Below are 12,417 nucleotides of genomic sequence, written 5' to 3'. Positions count from 1 at the left end.
CTATTCACAATAGTTAACATATTGAATCAACCTAGGTTTCCATGGACTGATGAATGGATAAAGAAGATGTGGTATATATACACAACGGAATACTACTCAGCCATAAAAAGGATCAAATCCTGTCATTTTTGGCAACATGGATGAACCCGGAGGACATTATGTACTTATTTTTCACATCTAGCTGTAACTTTATGTCCATTAACACGTCCCCCCCATTGCCTCTGCCTCCTCCCCTTCTCAGCCTCTAGTGACCACAACTCTACTCTCTACTTCTAAAAGTTCAACTCATCTCTTTTAGCTCCCACATATGAGTGAGAACATGTGGTATTTATCTTTCTTTGTCTGACCATCAGGATTTATCCAGGTTTCCCATGTTGATATATAGAAAGGAGGGAAGAGGGGGATCATGAGTCGTGTTCCTTCCCTGACTCTCTTTCATCCACCCTGACCCTCTATGCACTGCCCAGACCTTCTAAGCACAGCCCTGCCTCTGGGCCTTTGTCCTGCACCCTCGCTCTGCAGGGTGCACTCATACCTCAGTCCCAGGTGTGCCTCTTTCTTCTCATCATCAGGGAATGGCCCAAGAGCACCTCTTAGGGAGGTCTTCTGACTACCTGCTCCCTGGAGCTCCTGCCCTTGCTCGCTCCCATCTGTAGTTGACATTCCTTTGTCAAATTCCCTTCATAGCACATATCACTGATGGGGTTTTATCTGTATTTTTTAATGGTTGATTTTTCTGACTCCTCCCACTAGAATACTAGAGTGAAACCATATGAGAACAATATTTTGTCTAATCATCAATGTCTAAAACCATGTATGGTGGGAATAAATAAATGAGTTCATGTGGACAGAGGCTGGTTACCAGAAAAACAAGTAATAGCTGCCTTCTGAAGCTTCCAGGAAAAAAAAAGACAGCACGTTAACATAAATGTAACCCACCTGGGAAGTCATGGGCCCTACAACACAAACAAATAACCCTAATAACTTCAAATTATCTTTAAGTAGAAAAATAACACCTTATTTCAACACTAGAACCATGAGTCTTTGCAGAAATCTAAGGATGTCTGGAAAAACTGACCAGAGGTAGAAAAGAAAATTGGTCTTAAATCATGCCCATAAAGAGAAAATCCACTTTTGAATGACCTAATACAAAAGAGTTTTGGTCTGTCAAGCAGTGGATAAAGAGAAAGAATTCATCATGTGCCCAGGACTCAAGGAAGCAATGTGGAAAGGCAACACTTCCAGGCAGTTCAAGCATAAAAAAGAGAGGAGAGTGAGGCTTCGGAGTCTGGGAGGTGAAGGGAGTAAAAAGCAGAGCAGGAAAACTTAAGATCTTATAAAAACAAGTAAAAAATAAAAGTGGAAGAACATAGCAACCCTCCTCTTACCATTCGCTTGGATTAGGCAGTAAAGTTCTAGTTTTGATAACTGAACTATGGTAATGTAAGAGAAAAATATTTTCACTAAGAGATGCACCAAATTACTTGGGATTCACATGTCTGTAGCTTACTCTCAGAATTATGGGGGATGGGGAATGTGTATTTACATACAGAAAAAGAATGAGAGAGCAAACAGGGCACATTGTTTGCGGGTGTGGAGCTGGGTAAAGGCATAAGGATGTCTGAATTATTTTTGCAATTTTCTGGCAGTTTGAAATTAATTGAAAATTATGGAAAACTTCTCAGTGCTCACTGCCAATGGCAGCCCCTTGGGAGCCACAGCTCCATCTGAGGGCTGCAGGTGCAGTGTGTGAGTCACCTCTCCCTGCACCTCGCTTCTCCCTTTGTGACTTCAATACCTATTTATGGAATCAGGAAGGTGGAAGACCAGGAACTATTCTGCTGTCTGCCTTTGGTGCTTTCTTAAGGAAGCTGGTATGAAATAGATTAAACTAAGGTTAGTTTGTTCTTTATAGGCACCATAACCAAGTGCATGGGAGAAAGGACAAACCTGCGCAAACCCAGAACTCTCAAGCACACAAGACTAGTATAAATCCTTCCACCACCCAAATTCTTTCTCTCTTATTAGGTTATCCTTTATCTTCTATGCAACACTTTCCCAAGTGGCTCCCAATAATATTCCTCAAGTAGGGTCTAGCTAAACAGCAAGCATTTTTCATCTTTTGATGAATAAGTCCAGATGGTTTTAATTTGTCTCCATCTAGCTAATTTTCATGACTTGGGAACCAGTTGCCATCTGAATTGGTATAAGTTTTATTTACCTTATCAAATTTTATTAATATCACCCAATACTATTAATATAAATAATTTATTACTACTACGTAAAACTAACCCTGACTCTTTGGTCCTGCAATGAATTAACTTTCAGTTCTGATCACATATAATAATAACACAGGGCATGTGCTGGAGAGTGATTGACAGGGTGGGATTAAGGTGTATTTGATAGGGGAGCAGTAAAGTCCATGAACAAGAAAAACTGAGATAACACTTCCAGAGTGTTTATTTTACCTGATCTTCTAGGTGGAATCTTTATAAAAACAGGACAGAATAAAGGACTGAAGTTAAGGATCACATAAAAAATTGGAATATTTTATGGGAAAAAAGTGTCACCTGATACAAGACCAACCAAACTAAAGACTTAACAGTGGCTATGACAATAGCAAGTATAAATATATGTCAAACAACAATAATGGAGATTAACTGATAATCAGATACTCTCACATAGAAATTGTGTCACCAAATCTAGGAAGATAATTATCAGTTTGTAGCAAAGCGAGGAGCTGAAAGGCAGAGGGAACTCAGAAGGCAGATGCCACTTGCAGCTGAAGATCAGACTCAGAGAAGACATGCTGGAGGTAGATGCTGAATACTCAGAGGATGGAGCTAAAGGGGAGAGGGAGCCGGGAGAGAGACAGCCAGGGGCTCCAGAGGAGCAGGGATCAATCACCGCCTATGTGCAAAGGTGACAAAAGAACCTCACTTCTGGGGCTGTCTCCAAGCAGAAACCTATTTCTTCTTCCCAAGACTTTCCTTCTTCAAGGTCCTGATAGTGAGGCTGACCTATAGGAGCCCTTTTATAAACCCTCCAGGTTGACTGCATTTCTTGCACTTGCAATTGAGACTCAGCCTAATTCTGGTGAGGCCGAAGCATAGTAGATGCTCCCCATTCCCCATGTTTCCTGAAAACTATTTTGTACTGTGGCCCTTTCACATTAAAAGCACACACACATACCACCCCCCAAACAAAAAGCTACCACTGTGGTGGTCAGTGGCTAGAAGTAAAGAAATTATTTTTTAGGGAGTTATGAGTGTGTTGAGTCTTATATTTCCCCTCTGGGACCTCCTGAAGAGTGTGATGTGTGTCTGTCCGAGGAAACTAAAGCTGAGCCTGGGCTGATGCACTGCTCTGCAGGGGGAGGGTGGAGAGATGACAGGTGAGTTCTTTGGAAGAAGCAGTGACTCCCAGCACAGGGGAGAGGTGGCTGCTCTCCTCACACATGGAGGAGCTGGAAGTAGATGGATCCAGACAAGGAAAGAGAGCTGAAGCCCACCAGACCCTCCTGCACCTCAGACAACAGCCCAGGTTGAGACCAGCTGGAGGAGGGGATGCCCTGGACAGTTAGTGCTGCTTCAGAGCTTCAGAAGACTAGCACTGCCCTGCACTCCAGGAAGACTCCACTCTGATAAGAAATGTCCATAGAATGCTATTATTTAAGAGTTGCTGGAAAAGGCATCAGACTTGCCAGAGATTTCATGCAAGGGACATGAGAAATTGGCCCCAGAGGGAAAACCTAGACTCATGGGGAGAATAATAAAGCTTATGTCTGACTCTATCTCATGATCCAGCTTGTTTAATAAACAGGTAAACAGCCAAAGGGCTAAACCCACACTGAGAAAGCTGAGAAAGACAAATCAACCATTCTACTGTCCCTGGGTCACAGCTTAGTGCCCAGAAAAGTCCACAGGTGAAGGAGCAAAGCATCAAGTAGGGACAGCAGTGCCTGTCTTCCACAGTAACAGGACAGCTGAGGAGTCTGATGCCCAATGGAGATGTGCTTCTACACTTTTACAGGAGATTCTGTGATGCATCTCAGAGTCAAGCCAGCTGCACCCCCTCGGTACCATCACTATCTAATTCCTCCCACATCTTATCCTGTTGCTCAAGGCTTGCTCACTGACCTGTTTATGTATAACAAATTCACAATTTATTTAATCCATCAAACAAGCTATGTACCACGAAGCAAGTATCAAACAAGGAAGAGGATGCTGAGATTTCAGGTCACTAGAAAAATCACTGAGGCTCCCATTACTGAGCTCAAGCCTGAGAGAAACACCCACTGGTGAGGGTGTTGTGAGTCTGAGCCATTTCACCTCCACTAGCAAAAAGAACAGCTGAAACACCCGTCGCCTTGTTTTCAGGAGGCTTAGATTGTCATTAATAGAAATGCCACAATATCACATCTGATTTGAATGTGAGAACATAATGTTAGCATTTTCAGAAAGATGTGTGGTAAATACAAAAAGAATAAAGCGAAATAGTTTTATAAACTATATTTGTGGGTAATAAGGGATGTCTAAAAAACCAAAACATAAAACAGTTAACAAGAACCATAAAACTATGTGTTTTTACACAGCATCCTTGCAGAAGGATGCTTAACTGTGTATTTCATAAAAATCCTGAAATACTCTTGGAATACATAAAAACTTGCAAAATCTCAACCTCTTGATTCCAAAGGCAGAAACAGTGTGAAAAGACTGTGTGGCATGTTTATCTCTCATATGCGACCTGAGGAAAGCCCAAACTAACAAGAATACAATGGGTATGAACAACACACACACACACACACACATACGCACAAATCAAAATAAACCCTTTCTTTTGGTGATAAGACTGGGTAAGGGGACCACTGGGAATGCAGGAGTAGGGGGTAGGTCACTGTTTTATTTATTCTTTCTCTTTGGTCATAGATCTTCACTGGTACAGCAGTGGTTGTATTACCAATGACACCTAAAACCCCGAATAAAAATTCTTTCTGGCCAGATGAAACAGTAAGAGGAACCCTGTGGTCTGATGAGTGTAAAGAAATTCTCATTGTATTTTCCTCTTTTTTCTCACTTTGTTTCTGCTAAAGTGAGGCTGTACTTATGCAGAAGTGTGTGGCTGTGCAGGAAAATAAAACTCTGAGAGAAACTGGAAAATAAGACTTTTAATAGTCAAATTTTGGTGGGGGAAGGTGATTACAGAAAGTGGCGATAATTTACTCCTGTGAATGAACTATTTACAAACTGAGTGTCAAGCTAATTCTTAACTTCATCATGAGTAGAAAACACTCCTTCTCCCCCTGCTCCCCTCAGAATAACACAGACTTTGGTAAATAAAATACTGTGTAAACCAACGTGCAAGTCTCAAGTTAACATTCGAGGGGCACATGCACATCACAGAGCCAAACAGACTCAGCATGGCAAATCGCTGAGAACTGAATTTATAGTGGAACCATTGCTTGTTAAAGGCATAACAGAACATCCCATCTGAAACTAAAACAAACCACAATAACAACAAAATAAAATTCTCCAGGGGATTGTAATAGAATTCAGGATAATGTTCACGATGTTCAGGATACAATTTGAAATAATTTGACACATAAAATATTAGAAAAATGTGACCAATTTTTAACAAAAGAGAAAATCAACAAGTTCCAACGATGAGATTATCCACATGTAGAAATTTTCAGACAAAGGCTTTAAAGAATCTAGTATAACCATACCCCATGAGGTTAAAAATAGATACTTTAGAATTAAACACTAAAACCTCAGTTCCCAGCAGAAAATTTGAAACTGCTTGTTTAAAATTTTCATCAGTATCATGTTTACATTTTTTAATAGTGCAGTTTTGGGGCGAGGGATCCATAGCTTTCGTATTTTTAATGGAGTATGTAACTCCCTCCAAACGTGAAGGGCTGAATTTGCTGTCGCGAAGTGCCACTAGAGGGAGCACATCAGCCAGCAGAGGAAGCATGAATGTGCTGCAGGAACAAGCGCCCAGCAAGAGCCACAGCCTGGGGTCCAGTCCCTAGAGGAAGAGCCCAGGCGCACAGTGTGAATAGGCCCTTTAAACAGTATAAATAGACACAGTAATTTTTCCCCATTCTTTCACATGGTGTGTTCCAAAGTATAAACAATATAAAAGAACACAGTGAAATTTTAGAACTGAAAACCATAATATCTGACATGAAAGAATTCAAGTGGATGAGCCCCCAAACCTAATGGATGTAAGATAGAAAAGAGTGGATGATCTTAAAAGTAAATAGAAATAAACCAATCTGAACCACAACGATAAAGGATTGGAAAAAAATCAAAGCCCGAAAAACAAAAAAAAGGCACTCAGAAACATGTTGGAAAATATTAAAAGATAACAAATTAATGTAATTGAATTCCTCCAGAAACGTTTGAATAAGTAATAGCAGAAAATTCACAAATTTGGGGAGGAAAATAAATTACAAATATAAGAAGCTCAGCAGAACCCACAACTTATCAATTTAAAGAAAACTATACTCTACAACTTCAGAAGAAAAAGTTACTGGGGATTGAGTGTGATATGACATGACAAATAAAATAGTCAATTCACTAAAAAGAAATGAAATTCTTAATACATATGCAGCTAACAACAGCTTTAAAATACCTGAAGACATTTCCTCAAAGGGTGTGTCATTCACAGACATGTTTTTGTCCAGAGCCACAGGTCACTTGAATGCCCAGTGAACTGAATGGATTGCATGTTACTTTGAGGAGATTTGTGTACATTTTGTGTTTCTGCAGCTAATTAATTGGTCCTTTAATAACCTTAATGATGAATGAGGCCATTCCAAAATGTTTTAGAACGCATTTAGCATGTACTCAAAAACTGCTTTTCTTTATTAAAAAAATTGAAACAATTTTAAACAGAAATGTTATAAGTACAGCCCATATTATTTTCCTCTGAACCATTTGGGAGTAAGTTGAAGGACTGATAGCCCCAACCTCTAAGCCTTTACTATGTATTTCCTACAAATGAAAAATTATTCTATATAACCCAGAACAACCATGAAATCAGAAAGTCGGCATTATTATATTACTAACCCACAGGATTGCTTCAAGTTTTGACAGTTGTGCTAAGAATGTCTTTTGAAACAAACTCATCCAGTCCAGAAGCACATGTTGCCCTGTCTCTTTAGTTTCTTTCAGTCTGGAACAGTTTTTTAGTATTTCCCTAAATTTCATGATCTTATTACTTTTGGTGATTACACACCAGTTATTTGGTTGAATGTCACCCAGTCTGGATTTGTTTGCTTTCCTCATGGTGAGATTCAGGTGACACATCTGTGGCAGGAACGTCCAGAAGTGATGCTGTGTTCTGCTCATGGCCTCCCATTAGTTATTCCATAATTTCAATTGGGTCCATTACTGATAATGTTCACTTCAGTTTCTCAGTTCCTTGATAATTCATGTACTTTTTCCTCATTAAATAGCCACCTGAACTCATGAGTTCATATTTTCTTTAATGGATGATAATGCTGATCTCTAGAAGTCCTCAGAAAGTTCACAGAAAATTCATATTATGAAAAAAACTACGCATAGATTGCAAAATTGTTTTGCACCAACTTAAACTCATGCTAACTTGTTTATTTTAGCAAAAGCAAAATGCCCAGTATCAGGGCATTTTCTGACAAATCACAAGCACTTTTTAAAATTCCTCTTCTACTTACCGCATCTCTGAGTGGTAGAACTGATAACTTCCTACACCAAGATTATCAGGGAATCAGAGCAATGAGAAAGCCTTTCTGCTCTCACTAATATGCACAGGTCCCAAAGGCAGGGAGCCTGAAGAATATCTTTGAGCTTCTGAGGTTGTGTCATATCTCAGAGACATTGTCTTAGATAAATTGATAGCAAGAGAAGCAAGTCATGAATGCTGAAGAGAGCAGTAGAACACTATTAACAGGACGGCAGACTGACTCTTTCCTGAGGCTCCCAGAAACGTGTTCTTTGGCAGACAAATCTGTGCTTCCCTGGTCTGATGTGGAACACCTGGGGACACTGGGCCTGGCTGACTTACTGAGATGAGACAACCCTGCAGCTGGGCCCAACCCTGCACCAGTCCTTGTGATTTGCATCTTCCTGGAGCACAGCCCACTGCCCTGAAGACTTACTCAAAGGCTGGTCAACCCTGTGCAGGAGTCAGTCCCAGTCAGGACAAAGCATGGACATGAAGACCCGCACTCAGCTTCTAGGGCTCCTGCTGCTCTGGCTCCCAGGTAAGGAGGGAGAACACCAGAAATTGTCTCTGCTACTGTGGTCAGTGCTTCCTGGTTCTTCAGAGAAGTCCTCTTATAACGTGATTAATCATGTGGATGTTTGTCTTTATGTTTCCCATCTCAGGTGCCAGATGTGACATCCAGATGACCCAGTCTCCATCCTCCCTGTCTGCATCTCTAGGAGACACAGTCACCATCACTTGCCAGGCCAGTCAGGGCATTAGCAATTACTTAGCATGGTATCAGCAGAAACCAGGGAAAGCTCCTAAGCTCCTGATCTATGGTGCATCCAGTTTGCAAAGTGGGATCCCTTCGAGGTTCAGTGGCAGTGGATCTGGGACCGATTTTACTCTCACCATCAGCAGCCTGGAGGCTGATGATTTTGGAACTTATAACTGTCAACAGGAAAGTAGTACCCCTCCTACAGTGTTACAAGCCTGAACATAAACCCCCAGGGAAGCACAAGTGTGAGGCTGGGCTGCCCCAGCTGCTCCTCCTGGTGCCTCCATCTGATGAGAGTGTTTCTCAGATGCAGCCATGCTCTGAAGGTCACTGGATGGTTTTGGTAGAAGGGGTCAGGGAGGCTCCTGTGAACCCTAACCCTCTTTCTTCCTCCTCTGCCTGAGCAGCACAGACATGACAATGTCTCTCCCAATTTTATGGAGAACAGAGATCATAGCATCTGAGGAGTTTGTTATGACATTTATTGGGATTTATACACTGAAAAAGAAGTCAATCTAGGGATTTCAAGCAGGATGTTTTTATTTTTAAATACAGGTAATGAGAGTATAAACCACACCCTTTAGAATGAAGCTAGACCCGTACCTTTTGCCATATCCCCAAGTCAACTCAAAATAGATTAAAGATTTAAATATATGTCCTGAAACTATAAAAATCCTAAAAGGAAATATAGGGAAAATACTTCTGGAAGTAGGACTGGGCAAAGGCTTTATGAACCGGACCCCAAAAGCACAGGCAAGTAAAGCAAAAATAAACAAATGAGAGTATAACAAACTGAAAAGCTTGTGCCCAGTGAACAAAGCAATTAACACAGTGAAAAGACAACTTACAGAGTGGGAGAAAATATTTGCAAACTAAGCAAGCATTCAACAAAGGATTAATATCCAGAATATAGAAGGAAGTCAAACAACTTAACAGTAAAAAACAAATAACATGATTAAAAAATGGGTAAAGGAAAAAAAAGTGGAAGGAGTTGAACAGGCATTTCTCCAAAGAAGGTAGATATACAAACGGTCAACAGACACAGGAAAAAAATGCTCAAAATCACTCAGCATCTGGGAAGTGAAAATGAACACCACATTAAGTTATTATCTTATCCCAGTTAGACTAGCCATTATCAACAAGACAGATATTAACCGATGCTGACGAGGATGCGGAAAAAGGGTAGACACTGTTAGTGAGACTGTAAATTGGTACAGCCATTAAGGAAAATGACAGGGATTTTCTCAATAAGCTAAAGACAGAACTGCCATAGGATCCAGCAGTTCCACTCCTGGGTATGTACCCAAAGGAATGGACATCATCATGTCGAAGTGACACATGCACTCCCATGGTTATTGCAGCTCTATTTACAATAGCCAAGAGTTGGAACCAACTTAAATGTCCATTGTTGGATGACCAGATAAGGAAGATGTGGTATATCTACATGACGGAATACTACTCTGCCATAAAAAAGAAAGAAATACTGCCATTCACAGAAACATGGATGTACTTAGAGGAAATTATGTTATATGAAATAAGCCAGGCTCAGAAAGAAAAATACCACATGCCCTCACTTATAGGTGAGAGCTAAATAGTAACAAAACTAAGGTTAGCATAGGTGGGAAAGGGGGAGGGGAGTCAGGGAGGTGTTGACAAAGGGCCATGAAAATCTATTGCTTGAGTAACATTGAATATACTAATTATCCAGATGTGAACATCACATATTGCATGCAGGTATTGATATTCAATGCTGCAACCCACAGATATGTTCAATCAACTATGTTCCAATAAAATACAAATAAATTATTTTTTTTAAATGCTATATGTGTATGGTAGTAAAGATGCAAATACTAGAAGCAGGAAATTCTCTGGTTTTCCTCCAGAAGCCAACTTATAAGCTGTGTAACCATGTGGTCCTCAGAACTGTCTGGGAAACCCAGAGGTGGGGATGCTGATGCTCTCAGCTGCCTGCAGGACCTCACCAGGTGACTCTCCAGTCCTCACCAGGTGACTCCAGTCCTCACAAGGTGATTCTCCAGTCCTCACCAGATGACTCTCCAGTCCTCACCACTTTCCGTGTGTTAGGCTGCAGGCACTGATGGATAGTATCGAATCTTCCTCTTTTGACTTCCAGATTTCAGGACCTGTGTTAACAGCTCTACAGGAAACCAGGCAAGAAAAAGGGCTTCTGGCAAATGTGCTTCCAGAATGATAGTGACGATGGGAATCAGCAGCTGGCGACACAGTGTTGTCACTATTTTGCAACTCTCAGAGATTTCCAGGTAAGTGATGACCCCAGAATGCACTTTGATGTGCTTCTCTATATTATCACCAAGTCTGGGATTATAGCAGGAACATTTCATGAAAGTCATATGATAAATAGAAAATAAGGAATCACAGGAAATATATATTATATATATATATATATATATATATATATATATATCGTGAAAAAAATTAAAAAAGAAGACTTTCTTGGCAAAATGAATACATACAGACCTATGGATGTAACCTTCTTNCTTCTGGCAAATGTGCTTCCAGAATGATAGTGACGATGGGAATCAGCAGCTGGCAACACAGGGTGGTCACTATTTTGCAACTCTCAGAGTTTTCCAGGTAAGTGATGATCCCAGAATGCATTTGATGTGCTTCTCTATATTATCAGCAAATCTGGGATTATAGCAGGAATATTTCATGAAAGTCATATGATAAATAGAAAATAAGGAATCACAGGAAATATATATGTATGTATGTATATGTACACACACACACATATATATATGTATATATATATATATATATCGTGAAAAAAATTTAAAAAAGAAGACTTTCTTGGCAAAATGAATACATACAGACCTATGGATGTAACCTTCTTTTTCTTTAGTGTAAGAACTGTTGCTACTCTAAACCTGTCCAGAAGCCAGCAGCATCATCAGCATCACTGANCAGACCTATGGATGTAACCTTCTTTTTCTTTAATGTAAGAACTGTTGCTACTCTAAACCTGTCCAGAAGCCAGCAGCATCATCAGCATCACTGACAGTGTGCAAATAGCAGACCCACCTTAGACTTGTTCAATGACAATCTGCATTTTAACTAGATGATAGGGGATCTATAGAAGGTTTAAGAAGCTATGTTTTAGGATATATTTACTTCAGTTAAGGAGATTTTTGCATTTTTTAAATTTTGTTTTTATTCAATGAGTCCATTTAAGAAAATTTGTGTAAAGTCACATGTTAAAAAAACATTATTTTCTAATTAACATAAAATTAAATTTGATTTTTAAATTCTAATGGTTGAAAAACACAATTATTTGTCAATAGCTTAATCAAGTACCTTGAAAATTGAATGGAAGAAAGATTTTCTTAAAATTTGAGTAATTCCCAAGGCAAAAGAATAAATCCAAACATTGTGTACTAGTGTTGCAGATGTTCGAACTTAAATTTGCTTCTCTATCTTGACCTCAGGATATTGTTTGTTGCCCTGGGTAGTCACTGCCACTTCAGCTATGGCTATAGATCCAACCAAATCCATAGCCTGGAGATTAGATCAAACCAAATCCATAGCCTGGAGAGAAACTCAGCGACTTACATCAGAACCACCCAGTTGAGCTCTGCCTGGATCAGCTGAGTCACTGTTAACATAAACATCTGTAAACATGAAAGTAATGCATAGCATTGTAAGCCACTGCACTTCTGAGTGATTTGTTGCAAACCATTATTGGTGAAAAGCTGACTAATACAATATTGAATATCCACACATATAGATTTTATGAAAACATTTTATGAAAACTGATGACATTAATATGCATGCTGAGAAAGCCATTCATCAGCACTGCACTCTCCCGAGTGAGCCACGGGCCGGCCCATAGAAAGCCATTCAGAAAAAGATAGAAAACAGAGAAGAAATTAAATTCTAAAAGGCATTTAAACAAACAATAAAAT

The 12,417-nt window shown here is 39.9% G+C and overlaps 1 gene segment (V, D, J or C); it reads left to right on the top strand.

The window, feature by feature from the left end:
• Positions 1-8,182: 8,182 nt before the first annotated feature.
• On the top strand, positions 8,183-8,692 carry LOC103610615. The segment is given in 2 exon segments: positions 8,183-8,251; positions 8,376-8,692. Coding segments are annotated over 2 exon segments (372 nt in total).
• Positions 8,693-12,417: the final 3,725 nt, after the last annotated feature.

Source organism: Galeopterus variegatus, unplaced genomic scaffold (genome assembly GCF_000696425.1).
Source record: "Galeopterus variegatus unplaced genomic scaffold, G_variegatus-3.0.2 Scaffold11420, whole genome shotgun sequence".
Classification (NCBI taxonomy): Eukaryota; Metazoa; Chordata; class Mammalia; order Dermoptera; family Cynocephalidae; genus Galeopterus; species Galeopterus variegatus.
This window is presented reverse-complemented; position numbering and strand designations above follow the sequence as displayed.